The following is a 17,137-nucleotide window of genomic DNA, read 5'->3' on the forward strand; positions in this document are numbered from 1 at the left end:
TCTGACGCACTGGCATCTGATTGGATCACAGCAGAGCGACAGCAAAACTGGTGCATGTCCAGAGCAATACATGCAGAGATGAGTGGCAGGAAAAAAACAAAGAGCTGCTGGAGAGAGTGAAAGATGAATTTGCAGTGTGATCGTGTTTTTTTTTTTATTTTTCGTTTTTTTTTTTATTTCTCTTTAGAATAAACCGTGTGCAGCCGTCGGTGTGTGCTGCTCGCATGCAGCCTGGCTTGCAGCCCCACCCTCTTCTCCTCTTCTGCCCGACTCCCTCAGGATATTTTTAGCGCTGATGGTGTGCCCTGTCAAATCACGTAACGGAAACAACCTCAGAGAAGCAGAGCCGCCGTGGAGAGCCCGCCGCTTTTGCTCCGTTTATATTCTATAATCTGCAGGAGAAGTGAGATGCAATTTCAGATGAATTTGGCGTTTTGCGTGTTGGTGCTTCTTACCGGCTCATCGCAGACGAGAGGTAAGGTGTCATCCCTGGTGTGTGTGTGTGTGTGTGTGTGTGTGTGTGTGTGTGTGTGTGTGTGTTTGACTCGACATCCTGCTGACGCGAGTTGGGAGTCGTTATCGATTCCTCACATGATGCTCTAGACATTGATCTGGTAGAAAGTTCACTCAAAGCTGCAGGCTGTTTGTTGAATTTTATCCTTATTAGATTGTGTTGAGTTATTTTATTAAATTCTTATAATCCACTCAGCAGATCATTTTAAAGGTCCCATATTGTAAAAAAAACGAGATTTACATGTCTTTTTTTATTATAAAGCAGGTTTAGGTGCCCTATAAATATTGTGAAAGTATCGATAACACTAAATCCATGGAGAAATATACACACACAGCCCGTATTCAAAAACTGTGCCTTTGAAACAAGCTGTCAGGATTTCTGTAACTTTGTGATGTCACAACTGTACAATATTTTATGGTGCCTTCAAATGCAACATGGGAAGACGTGTACACAATATGCTTGGCGTTCAAGTGGTTAAGTCGTGAGAACACCACTGCTAAGCAACGGCAATATTAACGTTAGCAAGCTAACAAGTGGGTAACATAATGCAGGAAATGCATAATGACAAGAAAAAGACAAAGGCCGTTGGGAATCTCAACATTTTCCTCAGACATTATAAAATTACGAAGAAAAACAATATACGACTAAAATTACAATATATTCACTTATTATGTACCGAGAAATTAACTTCCATGGCCTCCGCCATTTCTGACAACGTCAACAAACCCGTCACAACTCGTGAACTCGGAGCTTTCAGAAATCTTCCACTTACGAGGTCGTGAACAACACAAGAGGGGGGCGTTCATATGGACTCTTCTTGTGAACACGGTAAACACGACCCCATTTGAAGGCACCATATTTCCAATTGTAGTGTATGTGAATGACCTGTAAGCTGACAGGAAGTAAACATGGACCCAAGCTGTTGCCTAGCAACACAATTCCGTTGAAATGTGCTAAAACGGAGCGTTTCAGATAAAGGACCCCGCTCCCTATGTAGCTATGAAGGGCTCATTCTAAGCTAACAAATACACAACAATTCTTAGTTTCAGGTGATTATACACTAATGTAAACATACTGTAGTTATGAATATTATATTCTGTTAATAGATTCCCCAAAATGCTACACATTGTTCCTTTAAAGTCTTATAGTAAACTGCTATAACATATAACAAGACATTTAAATATTTCACTTTATGCAGTCGGGGGATTTTTTTTATTATATTTTATAGACAAATCAATTTATAGATGAATACATTTCCATCCCTTTTAGTATGATTTCTCTTTTATTCCATAGGTCAGAGCAGTGCGTTGCCCCTGACTACCCTGCCAAGTCATGCTGGAAGCTCAGCATCTCCTGACCTGACAGAAGACCCTGAGGTCTCACAGCGGACTCACAGCGGGGAGGAAATCTCACCTGAAACCACAACCGTTACCAAGACCGAAGGGACAGTCCATACAGAGACTGTGACACACTTGTTGACCACAAGCTCTGCAGTGGCCAAACCTTCAGGTATTCAAGACAAACCTGCACGCACTGTTTAAATGCCTAATCTTATGACATAGAAATTACGGTCATCTTCTTTAATTATGCATCTATAATTTTCCAGTCTAGTCTGTTTACTTGGTCCAGATTCTTAAAATGAATCACCCCACACATGCTCTCCTCAGACTCAACTGCACTGCCAGCAGCGTTCCAGGAACATCTTCCTCCCCTGAACCCGCACATGACTGCACTGAGATTGAGAATGTGTGTCGCAACCTCATCTAAGAGATTCCCTTTTATAGATCAGATAAATATAACCCGCTCCGCTGACGTCTCTTTTAGCAGCCCAGAAATAACAAACAAGATGACATAACGTCACCCGGATCACACCCTTTCCCCTTTTTTTAGCTGCAGTCGTCACTTCTCTGTCTGTCCCCGTAGATAGTAACGTGTTGGTTGTCACTTGGCAAAAGCTAAACATTACATCACTAATTACTTTTAGTTACTTCATGCAGAATGTACACAGCTTATAAACGATTCTTTATCATTTTCTTTTGCCCCACAGGAGCACTAATGTCATTTCAATCTATTCCACATGTAAACAGTAGAAAAGAAGTCTCTCTTGTCACACACATAGTATACAAACTTCCTTGAACACACCCTTTCCCCAGCCCCCTTCCCAGCTGTCAGCGTGAGCTGTCAAACGTGATGTAAACAGCCACATGTGCTTAAAGTGGAGTAAGAATATACTCACGACTGCAGCTAACAATTCTTTTCATTATCTATTTATCTACTGATTATTTTCTCGGTTATGTGATTAATCAATTAGTCTGTAAAATGCAAAGTTCCCCGAACCCATAGTTACATATTCAAATTAAATTTAATTATATAAGGTCAAATCATAACAAGTTATCTCGAGACACCTTTTTATATAGAGCAGGTCTAGACCGTACTCTGTAATTTAAGATCCCCCATGAACGAGCACTGTGGCGACAGTGGCTAGAAATAACTTCCTTTTAACAGGTAGAAGCCTCGAACAGAACCAGGCTCTGGGTGGGCGGCCATCTGCCTCGACTGGTTGGGTTGAGAGAGAGAGAGTTGCACAGCAACAACAATAATAGCGCAACACCTATAAGAATAATAGAAATAGGACTAATAGCAATAATAATAGCAGCAGTGGATATAATAGAATGATAATGATAATAGCACTAATAGTAGCAGTAATAATAATAGCAGCAATGGCAATAATAGAATGATAACGATAATAGCACTAATAGTAGCAGTAATAATAATGGAAATAAGGCTGATGATAATGAGAGTAGCAGTTGGTGTCAAGCAGGGCCGAGGCAGCAGACGCAACTATAATCCAGGTGTAACCCCGATACATGGATACCTACGAGAAGAGAAAACACAAAGACTCTGGGGAAGAAATCAAGTTAGTAACATACATGAATGGGACATGAATGCATACAGATGGAGAGGAAGAGGAGGAGCTCAGTGTATCATAGGAAGTGCCCCGGCAGTCTAGGGCTATAGCAGCATAACTACGGGCTGGTCCAAGGCAGCCTGAGCCAGCCCTAACTATAAGCGTTATCAAAGAGGAAAGTCTTAGGCGTACTCTTAAATGTGGAGAGGGTGTCGTCTGTCGCCCGAACTGAAACTTGGAGCTGCTTCCACAGGAAAAAAGCTTGATCAACTAGATCTAGTTTTAGATTTTCTAATGTTAAATCAATAAATACAGTATGTATATCTGTGACTTAAAGCTGACAGTTTGACACATTTATGTGTTGTTTATCTGAATCAGACGCTGCAAAACTGGAAAGATGCAGCAGTGAGCAAAGTGTGACATCCACCACCACCATCACCATTATTATGCTGCTATTTGATTCATGAAAATACAAACAGTGTTTCTTGGCGTGCAAGATGGGTGTGACCTGACAACAAAAGCAAAACAGCTTTGTGGGAGTTTTCATGAGCAGGGCGGTGTGGAGTTACCTCGGGCTGCTATGTGTATGGTTTGTCTCCTTTTGAAGAATTCTCTGTACTGTTTTGAATTGACACAGCGCTGCCCTCACATCCCCACTTTCAGCTACCACAGACAACCTTTCATCCGCGCCGACTGTGCAGAGCGCCGTCCCTCCGCAGCACATCTCAACCCCTGATGGCAGAGTCATCCTGACCACAGATCCCTTCACCGCCTTTTCATCTCAGCCAGCCCCCACAGTGCAGCAGGACACAAGCTCCACAGCCCACGCATTCACCATCCAGCCACGGTCTGAATCACTAACCACAGCCGCCACACAGCCGCCAACCACGGGACGCCCTCTTACCTCAGCTCCGGGCCAGGGTCCAGCTGGGCATGCACACCGGGAGGGCCCCTCTGAGCTTAATGTCGGAGATGAAGGTGCAGTTATGAGAGTATCATTTTAGGCCTCTTAGGTTGGCTTTATTTTCTCATTCTATCTTACAAATGTGTTTTTATTATGTTGTCCATTTTTTGTGTTATTTAGAGCTCAAGGGGCCCCGACACCGCTCCAGCTCCCCTCTAGACCCCCTGCTGGCTGGCCTGCTGTCAGTGTTCATCGTCACCACTGCTGTTGTCTTCGTCATCCTCTTCCTCAAGTTCCGCCAGCGGACAAACCACCCAGAGTTCCATCGGCTGCAGGATCTGCCCATGGTAAGATACTTACATGTATTACAATGCAGGAAGGATGGGATTAAAGGGGCACTTTTTAAACATGAAGGTCAGTTTACTTGTCTTGAGGAACACTACTCAACCATATGAAAACAGTTGTATAATGTCTGCTGCGGCTCTAAAGGGAGCCGTCTTAAGTCGGAGAAAATAACCCCTGATGATGTCATCAGGGTTATCTCAGCTTGGGCTTTAGATTTCAGATTTTTACAGAAAGCCTGTGTTACGAACTGGGGGTCTATGAGGGTCTAAAGAAAGACACTATCAAGTTGCATTGTGTGAAATGTGGGATCCAGTGGTTTTGGCGCTTGTTTTGGACCCATACTATAAATTAAAAGTCAGGATATCTCGGCCTCTGCTTCATAGTCCAACAACTTTATGGAAGTGCAATACTAAATTGCTGTGCCGTTAATTGCAGCCCCACATATTCAAATTTGCTTCCCAGCTCACTGTCGATGGTTTGAAAATTAACTTTTAAAAAAATCAACCGTGAACAATGGAGGACATTTTGGGGCGCAACTTTACCACTCTTCTATCCCTCAGTCTTCAAATTAAAAAATGAATGAATAAATAAATAAATATGCCATTAAATGTACCAAAAATAATATTAAAAATAAATGTAGTCATTAATTAATTGATACAATATGACATAAATTGACATTTCTGCTTTAATTTGCTACTTTATTTATTTACCTTTGTATTAACTCCCTTATTTATTTACTCTAAATAAAATAAATATGAAATAAATAAAAGATAAATGCAAAAATAAATAAATAAAATCAAACAGAAGAGTAAATAAATAAGGGAATTAATACAAAGATAGATAAATAAAGAAGAAAATTAAAACAGAAATATCAATTTATGTTGCATTTTATCAATTAATTAATGACTACATTTATTTTTTATATTATTTTTGGTGCATTTAATGGCATAGTTATATATTTATTGAGTCATTTTTTTATTTTTTACTTTGGCAGGTTCTGTCCTCCATAAGTCTTGTCATTGTTCTGTTGGATTCTTCTTGTTGGACTCGTTGGTGTTTTCAGTTTGTTTTTGTTTTTATGGCTTCTTAGATTTTGTCCCCCCTAAAACATTTACACTGTTTGTATTCTGAGACTTCTGTTGGTTTCTGGTGGCATTTTGTTTGTTTTAGGGTGCAGTTCTTTTACGATACACTGTTTTCTGTGAGGAGGGTCAGGTTTTGTCCGTCTGTTTTTATACTTGTTTTTTTATATTTTGAGTCTGCTGTGCTTGCTCTGTGTGTTCCTCATGCGTTCCTGTAGCTCTTCCCAGCATGTCTTCCCTTGCACACCTGTTCAGTGTCTGGGCCTCGTCAGCCCTGCCTCTGCGTTGCCAGTCCTCGCTGTCACAGTGTTTCCTCTGTATTCCAGTTCCCTGCCCACTCCAGCTGGGACTTGTCTTGTGATTAGCTCCTTGTATATTTATACCTGTCTGTTCTTTGTCAGTTCATTTGTCATTATGGCCGGTGTTGAAGCCGAATCGTTAGCCTCGTTTGATGCCTGTCTTAGTTTCCCAGTGTTTCTGCTTGGAATTACTATATGGAAAAGAAATAGATTACTCCTTAGTTCCCTTCTCCTGCCTGTTGCTGTTTCTGCATTACGGTCCACCTGCCTGCTTCAAACGTTACAAGTCTTAAATCACAGTGCTTAAATCACTCTCACGAAGGTCAGTGGTCCAGATAATTAGACATGCATATAATCTAATTGAACCGAATCCTACATGTTAGTATGGCCACAGGGCTTTTGAAATGTATGAATGCAAGGAGAGATTTTCAGAGGAGAAACAGACACAAATATGCCAAAAAAGTCTGTTCTTTCTTTCATTTGTACAGAGCCCATTAAACACTGTTTTAAAAAGTATAAAGCTGAGCGTAAAAACTCATTCTGTATAACTGTACTAGTCTAAATCTTGTTTCAATCATCATCTCCAGGATGATCTGATGGAGGACACGCCTCTCTCCAGATACACCTACTGATGGACGCATCCTGTCAGTCACTTCCACCGCTCAGAGAACAGAAGCAAAGCAGAGGCCAAAGGAAGACCAGCGTGGATCTGAGAAAAGCCTTTGACTGGATGCAGCTGCATCTCTGCAGAGGAGTTCAGTGATATAAAATATGTATTTGTGGTTCCACGAGAAGGATCCATAAAGACTTTTAAACGGGAGGTTTCAGAAGCACTTTGTTCCACATTCCCTTTAAATTTCCGGAGATCTTCAGTCCAGTGGAAACCTATTTGTTTGTGCCTCTTCTGCACCCCTGGCTGATTCCCCATGTATGCACAGCACTTTAATGTGGAGCGAATGGTCGCAGTGCCCCCTAGGGGACATCTGAGGTAATGTGGATCAAGGTTGCATGGATTCCTCCTATGTAATTAATAAGACAACCTCAGGTTATACCAGCGAGAAACAAGAGAGTGAGAGACACATGGGAAAGTCTCCAACATGCCTAAAATGATTAGGGAATATAAATTATGATCCCTTAGGTGACCAAATATTAGCAAAGTGCACTTCCAAACCAAATTGCCAGGTTGCACGTGTTGTCTTAAAGCTGAGGTCTTGCAGAAAAAACTACACACAAATCAGTGATTTTATGATTCAGTGTTCCTACGTAGTATGGAAATGTATGGAATTTGATTTTAGTCTTTCGAGGTCTGGATAAGTATAGAAAAAACAAGAGAGTATGGAAAAACAATTGTGTCCAGACTATTGCCCCTATTCTGTTTTCTAAAATTTTAAATTCAGAATTTCTAAAAAATAAATGGATCATACAAGCAGAGTGTTTTTCATGGCGTTTGATGCAGCCAAAATGTTTACTACTATGTGAGATCGCGCAGGCCAGAGCGAGCTTGATGTTGTAAGAAGCAAGGCAAGAAGAAGACAATGGCGTAAGACTGAACGCACGCTCCTACGCAGAGCTGCCTCTACGCCTGTACGTCACATCCAGGGCCGGCGATTCCATATAGGCGAACTAGGCATTTACCTAGAGCGTTCAATATAATATAATAACAAAAAGTTACCAAAAACTGTAGGCAGACAGCACAGAGCGGCCTCTCCTAATTCGGACTCATCCTCATTTTGGTTGAAATTTGGTTTTAGCTCATAGTGAACGTGATGAACTGTGACCAGTGTTCCAGCTCAGCTCAGCTTGTCTGGCCGATCTTGTTTTGATTCAGTGCAGTGGTGATGTACTAAACTGAGGAGGTGTCAACCACTATGAGGTGTCTTGAAGGTTTTCAGCATCATCCCAGTCTGGGACGTCGTCTAACTTTCTGCGTAGGGCTGTGGACTGCACGGCCACAATGGGGAAATGCGAGTTTTCCGAGGGCTGGCTTGACAATACCAAATACAAAGCCTGGTTGGTTAATAATTCCAAATGGGAAAAGAGAGCTGGATGCAAACTTTGTGTAAAATCGTTTCAAATCTCAACCATGGCAGAGGCCTCGAAGCACTGAAGTCTTGTCACAGCATCCTCTGAACCTCGAGTTTTAAAGTCACCAAGTCAAATATGGTCTGAAAAACCTACAGAGAAGTCTAGAAAAGTATTGAATTTTGAAATGGAAAATGTGTAGGAACCCTGGATTCAAAAGCCATATTTTTGGAAAAACAGACACAAAATGTCTCACGGTAGAATCCACTCATTATTCAATTGCTCAAATTCATTAATTAAGTTTCCTCAAATGATATGTGGAAAATAACAATCTTGCAGCCTTTAATATGTAGTTACACGTGTTACGGTCTGATGCTTGTATTTAAAACTTGAATTTGGTTATTCTGTTTTCAATGTTTAATCCACACTGAGAAGAGACTTCGCTACACTAAATAAACACTTTAATATGAGCAAATTGTAAACACATTATTATTGTGAAATGTGTTGTAAATTACATGTTTATAAAGAATGTATTTGTTTCTACACAAGGTGTTTGTTCAAATGCTTTAAGTGGAGACAATGAGAGGAGGCACACGGGAGTTTAGATTAGCTGTTACCTGTATCTGTATTAGCTGCTGAGTATCATGCAAATGTGCTGGAACTAATCTGTTGTATCACAGTTTTGACCTATAGTGTGTTCAGAGTTACTTTACTGTTAAGTGCCAACAGTGATGTATAATAATATGCCATTGAAATGTGGACTGTAAAAATGTATTGATATTAAGATTTCCTGTTTGATAATAAAACAAACTACGATACTGTCGCATATGCTTAGAGGGTGTAGGACCTTACAGCTACATTATGCATTGTGCTGTGTCATTGTAACCTGTTGGTTGGGAGTCCAGCAGCTCTGCAGAGATATAAATCTACCTGTCTCGACAAGTAATGTGGACTTTGAACAAATACTCGGCTTAAAAAAAAGAAAGAAAGCCGCTCCCTCAAACGCACACCAGTGATAACAAAACCTCACATTCAATGAATACCCATTCAACACTCAAAGCACAAGATCATTTATAACCAATGTATAATATTTATTATCATCAGTATGACCAGTCAAACCCTGTTTCGAGTACAAGACATACAATACTTTTGATCAACCATTATTCAGTTATTCATTAAAGTGCAAAATCTGACTTTTTCAGCAACATGATGTAGTGATATTTTGTTATAAAGTCCATCAAACACGTATGGTCAAATTCCCTTCGAAATGTCCCTATTTTATTACAGCTTCTTCTTCATTTGTCTAATGCAAAAAAATATAAAAGATCATTCATGTCATGTGGGCAGCTAGTTACAAATCTCTAAATCAGGCTGCAGGTGAAGACGCCGTCGAGACAAACTGTCAGATCTTGCATGTTGTGGGAGTGCCGACCAGTGACTACACCCCATCCATTATCCTAAATGATGAAGCTCCCTCCCTTGAGAGAACCGGTCGGGTCACTTGACAACATGACTTTGATTGTTAAATTGGTCAGACGTTACAAGGTATATGGGTTATGTCGAGTGGATTTGATTATAAGGCGATGAAGAATTTGTCCTCTTTAGCAAGAGTCAACGTGACGGAAGGGGCCGAACCTCGGTCTCGTCCAGCCGAGCAGGGTGCGGCCGAAGCTGACCGTGGTCAGCATCAACCCGAGCATAGCCACGTTCCCAAACGCTCCACGCATTCTTTTTGAAGGATCTGGTTGAGATGAAGAGTATTAATAAATATAATATCACCTTCGCATCCTGCTTTTACGTTTTACAAAAGCAGAACATGTTCTTACCTCCTGTTGAGTACCCATGTGCGTACACCTCTCTGCCTATAATCCATACAGCTCCAAGTCCACTGGCGAGACGCTGTGGTAAACACGGACACACAAGCACAGGTAAACACACTCATTTATGACAGGATTTTTTAATAAGAGTATTCATTTCTTCCAGAATCCCTGCATATCATTATCCCTTGTGCTTTAGATTTGACATGCATGTATTGTGGGTGCTACAGTAGAAACTTACGGGACAATGCACACCACCAACTGCCAGGCAGAAAAGAAAGGCGGGGTAGATCTCCAGGCTGGTGAGGCGTGATAACAGCATGTTAACTTTCACCTCTTTTATTTCCTCCATTGTTACTATGAATCATGAAAGCGTGGTGCAAAGTACCAGTCTAGTGGGTGCACATTTAAGTCACCCAGCTCATACGTACGTGTTTTGGTGTGCACGCTGGATGCAGTTGAAAATGTTTCCATTCTCTGGGTCGTCACTGTACATCTGAGGATACTGCAAGGCCAGACAAGTTTATTTGTATAGTGAGAAGAAAGACACTGCCCAAGCATGAAACTATGTCAACAAACTCTACACTTGTGGTATGTGTTGGTGCTTGAATGGGTGGGTGCAGCAGTATGAATTCATATATACTATTCTGCTATATATTTGAACACCAAATGCTTCTGCTCACCTGTACATTGTACTTCTTGCGGGCTTTGCCAACGTTTATGGCCAGATGTGTAACCATCACCATACTGGCAACACCAGTAAGCACCACATATCCATACTCTTTGGACAGCACAACCATCCTGGCAAACTTGACAGAGAAAGAAAAATAACATAGACAAATTACTTTTGGTTAATCCAAACAAAAAAGTGAATAGGCTATACATATATATTGTGTTATTATGTCAGCTTTTTTACTCATTTTGAAAGTAATACCTCACTTTTTGATTTAAAGGTCCCATATTATGCTCATTTTCAGGTTCATACTTGTATTTTGTGTTTCTACTAGAACATGTTTACATACTGTAATGTTAAAAAAAATACTTTATTTTCCTCATACTGTCTGCCTGAATATACCTGTATTTACCCTCCTGTCTGAAATGCTCCGTTTTAGCTCATTCCAATGGAATTGCAACGGAATTGCGTTGTTAGGCCACAGTTTGGGTCCATGTTTACTTCCTGTCAGCTGATGTCATTCACAACCACTGCAACCGGAAATAAACTGTGACACATTAAGAAGGTTTATGTTTAAAACCGTGTAATGGTCTAAATATTGTATATTTGTGACATCGCAAATGACGGCTTGTTTCAAACGCACAATTTCTGAATACGGGCTGTGAGTATTTCTCTGTATATTGAACGTTTCAATACTTTCACAGTATTTATAAAGCACTTAAACCAGCTTTATACTCTACTTTATACTAACAGACATGACAATCTAACTTTTTACAATATGGGACCTTTAAGTCTGGCTTTTTTTTTTCATTTTTGTTATAGGTAAGAAAACTGGTATATTTAGGCTTTTTAATTATGCATATTAATGCTTAACATCCGGGTGTGTGCTTCCGTGCACTATATGAAACAAATGATTTATAAATCTGGAGCAAAACAGGAGAAAAGAGGCTGTGAAAGCAACAGTGGAAAGCAAGGACACCTTATGCAAGGTCAAATGAGGACAACATTAATGTAACACCAGCAAGTTGAGAGAGGAAGCACATAGAAAAATAACATAAAAATATATAATTATTTACCTTAAAGATGCAGTTAGTGAACGAGGTTGACAGCAGATGAAAACACAGCGACTAAAGCAGACCACAGTGAAGTTTCCTACTCAGATATGTGTCCGGGTGCGTCCTGCATGGAGGCGTGTTATGTAACACACAGACAGAGGGAGGGCGTGGTGGCAGTTTGTACTACACTTTGTCTTTTAGAAAATTATTTACTAGATAACTTTTATAGCTATTATGTTGCTAAATATCATGGGAGCATCCGGGTTCACTTTATAAGTGATATAAAGTGCTCCACACAGAAACATCTCCTCTGATAATCAGTTCCACTTGGCGGACATGCGCACTAAAGAGCTGCTGTGCGTCATGTACCGTTACCATGGTAACCAGCTCAAATAAGGGACTCCCCTATGAGAATGATTAGCAGGCTGTTATTACCACAGTGGTGGGATGAAACTAACAAATGTGAGGTAGCCTGCTTCTACTTTCCATTTAATACCACTTATTCTACTCCACTATATTTCAGCTAGAAATATGCACCTTTTTTTAACTTATTTTTGACCACTTTATTTCTTTTCTTTTTTTTTTAACAATGTTTTTATTGTTTTTTTTTGTTATACAAACATCAGCATTATTATGCAATATATTCAATACAGGATTTACTTTAACAAACATAACATGCCCCACACACCCACCTGTTCTCTCTTAACTTTTCCCTTTCTTACAGGGCCAAAATCAATATACAGCTTCACAGTATCAATCAGACAATTAAACAGTTAAATGGCACCTCTAACAAAATGAAGATACACATAAACAGAAAATAAATATATAGAAAATAAAGATTTTCAAAAACAAGAATCCGTTCCCTTCTGAGGGTCTACCATTATTGTGATTTTTTACGCATCCTATCTTAATTATTCCTCCTGTAGAAGCTCACCAATATCACTACTTTTTATGAAATCATTAAATGATTTCCATATTTCCTCATAAACACCCAATTTGTTTCTCAAGGTATATGTTATTCTCTACATTGACATACATTGTGCCATATTTTTAATACAAGCGGACCGCTTTAGTTTCTAGTTATTTTGTAGACAATGATTTTACAAACAAAACATGCTGTATTTAAACAGATACAGATAGCTTTATTTATCCTCGAAGGGCAATTCAGTTTCTACAGTCCACCGAGACATAAACACATTCATACTGTGCAGTCATCAATGACAGAGGGAACACAGTAGATGGCACATGGGGAGGTGCAAGATCAATAAAAGTACGAGAATAAAATATATATATATATATATATATATATATATATATATATATATTTAAAATAAAAACAATAACTAAAAGAATAAAAACAAGACGAGATAAAAGAATAAAGGAGTAAATAGAATAAAGTGACAAGAGTATTGCACATTACAAATTACATTCCACGAATGTATCTTATTGCAAACACGGGCAACCATCATATGGTTTGTGCAAAATAACTTTACATTCAAAATAAATACAATTTGTGGCCTTTTAAAGCATGATGCACTAAGATATTATAATATATTTATGATATTATATCAATAAGAATGTATTGATCCCCAGGGGGAAAATCTCAAGCTACCCAGCAGTATATAAAGTAATACATATATATACATATATAAAAAAATAGCCCCACATTTACCAGCTGCAGTATTACAGGGATGTACACATTCATGCATCACTAATTATAATAATATAATATAAATTAATAATAATGTGTCATTCTGCAAAATGCGTACTTTGACTTTTGGTACTTTAAGTATATTTTGATGCTAATACTTTTGTGCTTTTACTAAAATAAAATTAAATGCAGGACTTTTACTTGGAACAGAGTATTTCTACACTGTTGTATTGCTACTTTTACTCAAGTAAAATATCATAGTACTTCCTCCACCACCACACAATATAGATTTAACTTCCCAACAGTATGTAAAATTGCATAAAATTAGCTCCACCTCGACCAGCTATGCAGCTCACTAATTAATGCATCAGTTATAATAATAATACAATGATATAATACTATAATAATATAATAGTATAATACTTACAGGGGCATTTTCTGCATTATTAGTGCTGTTACTTTTACTACTTAAAGTATCAACACAAGTAGTAGGCCTAGTAATACAATACAAGTCGTAACAATACTACTTATGCAGGCTACTTTTACTTAAGTGAGAGTTTGCATGCAGGACTTTCACTTGCTATACGTGACTGATGGAGATATTCAACCAGGCATCTATCTGACAGCTTTTACTGCCTTGTTTTACGAGACATTTTGACCTTGCATAACAGGAAAAGCACAGGTGCAAGTGATGACATTAATGATGACCTTTTTGACGTGCAGTAAGCAGCCGTGCCAGTGAGCAAGTTCACAGTAGCAGAGCTCTGATCCTGGTAAACCTAAATGGAAAGCAGCCAAAAACAAACCTGCCCTCCTTTGAGGTGACCTGGGATCTGTGAGACCAGAGTTTCCTGTATCACATATCAGGTCACGATGAGGTAAACCGCTGTTTCAGTCAACCCACATGTCAGTGGTTGTTATTATAACCAAAACAGGTTTTGTGAATGCAGATGGCGATAAATATGGAGGACAAGTCCATGCAAAGTTTAAACGTGACTGACGGGCTCTAAGCCAAGGGATTACAAAAGACAAAATGTACGCCCTTGTCTCACAGCATGCTGAGCTCTTCCTTTACATTTTGCAATGGACCTGTCATAATGTAGAACGACGAGTGCATAAAAATGTCTGAGATGAATCAAACAATTAGAGGGTCGACCACGCTCAGGCCAACAGAGGAAGATATGAGAGTGTAGACGAAGATACGCCGGAGTTTATGGTTTACTGGAGAAAACATGTAGCCTTTATATATTAAAGAGATTAATTATGCATGATGGCAACTTGTGTTCAGGCAACAGGTCGATATGCCACACCGCCAGAACTGGTTTCACTGTCTGCATTCAACATTCTGGTTGCTGGCGGCACTAACCTAGTTGTTTAATTATGCAGATGAATTATTCTTTTTATAGGTCAATCCTATAAAATTGACCCGTTGACCCAATAACATGCCTTTTGTTTCCCCTGAAGAGGCTTTAAAGCTGCACTCAGTAATTTTGAGCAAAGTTATTCTTATAAAACTGTCACTATATCCTGACAGTAGTGAATGAGACAGATCTGAAAAAATCATGTTCCTCTGTGTCCTCCGGTGCTCCTAATTGTATTTGCAAGATTTCACAGCGCCGAAGGAAAACAACCAATCAGAGCCAAGGAGTTTCTAACGCAGCTGTCAATGCTTGTGAAACTCACAAACTCCGACCAAACGGTCAAACTAGGCAGCGCTGATCCAATATGAATCAAGATTCTGTTACTGTGATGCCTATTTCTCACCTCAAATGTTTTCAGAAACATCTTGTAGTGTACTGTTTAGCTGTAAAATGAGAAAGTTTGTGACCGGAAAACAGTCGAGCCAAAACCAAGCACCGCCCACCGGCTGTGTCCCAAAATTTCTCATTTTACAGCTAACCAGTACACTGAAATATGTTTCTGGAAACATTTGAGGTGAGAAATAGGCATTACAGTAACAGAATCTTGACTCATATTTGATCAGCGCTGCCTAGTTTGACCGTTTGATCAGAGTTCGCCAGTTTCGCAAGCACTGATTGACAGCTGCTGTAGAGACAGCTCGACTCTGGTCGTTTTCCTTCGGCGCTGTGAAATCTTTCAAATGCCATAAGGATCACTAGGAGGAGGACACAGGAACATGACTTTTTTTTCACAGAATATCTGTCTCATGTCCTACTGTCAGGAGGATATAGTGACAGTTTTATAAAATATTTGCTCAAAATACCAGCTACAGATTTAAGCCAGTTAGAATCATCTTCTTCTACCCAGTCTGACAGTATTGTTCCAATTCCTCACTGAAATGTTTAGTAAAATATTCAAGCCTCCATGTGGAAATATTCTAGTTTAGTCTTGTGTGCCATTTTATACAAGTTTTCTCCAAAATTCAGCAAGACATATTTGGCGTCTTTGGCAACTTTTGGATCTCCTCCAGTATTTAAATTAAATGCTCTGTGGGTTTGAACAATGTTTGACTGAACACCTTGAGATATGACTGCTTGTTCATTGGTTAAAGAATAAATTGGCGCTTTATGTGTCATCAAAAATAATAAAGTAGATAAATTAGTTAGTCCTAAGCATGGATAAATACCAGTCAAGCTACAAACCATCAGCAAGGAAGAAGATTGTTGCACGGCAGCTGCTCACTGTGTAAAAACATTACCCAGCATCCGTCACTAGATGTCCTCATAAAGTCACTGAACATCCTTGACACAAAACAGCTGTGTGGATTAGTTCAGTCCACAGGATGGCAAGTGTGAGAAAGCATTAGGTTATGCATGCCTGCAGGCCTTCCTGCTCTATTTTCTGTCACCAGGGGAATACACATACAGCCAGGCAGAAAGGTTCAGCTTCACTGTGTGTGAGCGTGGTCAGTGTGCAGCAGGGTTGTCTACTCTGGGGGGTACTTTCTCTTTCATGTATACACTGTCAGCCGCACATCTGTCCTCCTCCTCCTCCTCCATCATGCTGAGTCTGATTCAGCACTTCAACACCTACACAGAGAACCAAGAATAGACTCAGGACTCATACTGAGACCAGAGAGAGAGAGAGAGAGAGGAGGGAAAACAACCGCTGCCTGAGACCACCCTGTCCCGTCTCATCTCGTCCCATCATCAGCTGGCTGGGTACGGTTTGAATCCGGGCTGATATGTCAGACGTTATTGTGAAAGGCTCAGTGCACATATTCTGCAGGTCTGAGTGGTGTAGAGAGGCTGATAGGGATCTCCCCCCCCTCTCTCACACATTGTTAACACTGCCCCACTCTCGTTTCCATGTGATCTGATCACATACAATATCCCAGGTGTCAGGTGCACCTGCTTTTTGATTTAAAAAATAAAGCAGGTCCAAGCTTAATTAAGGGCCTCATCATGTCCCTTGTTATTGTGCTTCAGTGCTGTATATTCCCAAATACAGTTTCCGTGAAATTAGCATTAATCAGTGAAAACACGGTAAGACTGTGAGCTTTCAGAGCCCTGGGGCAGTGGTTGGTAAGCTGTGCTGTCGTGATTGATCAATCGAACCAAACTCTTCGGACTCCACTCCAGCTCCGCTCTAGCTAGCTTTGTTTGAGGACGTGCCAAACTAGCTGCTAGGCAGGTGCACCTGACACCTGGGATAGGTGCACCTGCTTTTTGTTCCACCTCCACACAGACACATACACCTGATAAAAAAGTGCATACCCACAAACAGATGTTTCCATACACAAACACATCTTCATGGATGCAGGTTCCAGCACACACCTGAGGCATGTGTAGATGGGGGTCACTGTGCCTGCAGCTGTAGGTCATCTGAAAAAGTGATTGGGACCACATTACCCCCCCTCAGTGACCTATACGCTGGCCGGCTCCACAAGAAAGCCAGCTGTATTTC

General features: G+C 40.1%; 2 protein-coding genes across 2 annotated transcripts; one reads left to right on the plus strand and one right to left on the minus strand.

The window, feature by feature from the left end:
* Nucleotides 1-108: 108 nt before the first annotated feature.
* LOC119498144 lies at nt 109-9,373 on the plus strand. Its single transcript, XM_037786693.1, has 5 exons — nt 109-475; nt 1,808-2,023; nt 4,086-4,400; nt 4,507-4,673; nt 6,640-9,373. The coding sequence occupies exons 1-5, from the start codon at nt 409-411 to the stop codon at nt 6,682-6,684; spliced, it is 810 nt and encodes a 269-aa protein (XP_037642621.1). The 5' UTR covers nt 109-408; the 3' UTR covers nt 6,685-9,373.
* On the minus strand, nt 9,145-11,914 carry mgst3a (microsomal glutathione S-transferase 3a). Its single transcript, XM_037786694.1, has 6 exons — nt 11,641-11,914; nt 10,575-10,700; nt 10,323-10,396; nt 10,133-10,190; nt 9,901-9,973; nt 9,145-9,815 (listed from the first exon to the last, which is right to left on the minus strand). Exons 2-6 carry the CDS (start codon nt 10,689-10,691, stop codon nt 9,676-9,678), a joined length of 462 nt encoding a protein of 153 aa, XP_037642622.1. The 5' UTR covers nt 10,692-10,700; nt 11,641-11,914; the 3' UTR covers nt 9,145-9,675.
* Nucleotides 11,915-17,137: the final 5,223 nt, after the last annotated feature.

The sequence above is a fragment of the Sebastes umbrosus genome, chromosome 12, assembly GCF_015220745.1.
Source record: "Sebastes umbrosus isolate fSebUmb1 chromosome 12, fSebUmb1.pri, whole genome shotgun sequence".
Taxonomy (NCBI): domain Eukaryota; kingdom Metazoa; phylum Chordata; class Actinopteri; order Perciformes; family Sebastidae; genus Sebastes; species Sebastes umbrosus.

What these genes read in the sequence shown, in the direction of transcription:
- LOC119498144 (XM_037786693.1), top strand. Translation starts at nt 409, where the DNA reads ATGCAATTTCAGATGAATTTGGCGTTTTGCGTGTTGGTGCTTCTTACC. An exon ending in TGCAGTGGCCAAACCTTCAG is followed by an intron (nt 2,024 to 4,085) that starts GTATTCAAGACA and finishes CCCCACTTTCAG; the next exon opens with CTACCACAGACAACCTTTCA. An exon ending in GGCTGCAGGATCTGCCCATG is followed by an intron (nt 4,674 to 6,639) that starts GTAAGATACTTA and finishes CATCATCTCCAG; the next exon opens with GATGATCTGATGGAGGACAC.
- mgst3a (XM_037786694.1), bottom strand. Translation starts at nt 10,691, where the DNA reads ATGGTTGTGCTGTCCAAAGAGTATGGATATGTGGTGCTTACTGGTGTT. An exon ending in CAGCGTGCACACCAAAACAC is followed by an intron (nt 10,191 to 10,322) that starts GTACGTATGAGC and finishes ACGCCTCACCAG; the next exon opens with CCTGGAGATCTACCCCGCCT. An exon ending in ACATGGGTACTCAACAGGAG is followed by an intron (nt 9,816 to 9,900) that starts GTAAGAACATGT and finishes CATCTCAACCAG; the next exon opens with ATCCTTCAAAAAGAATGCGT.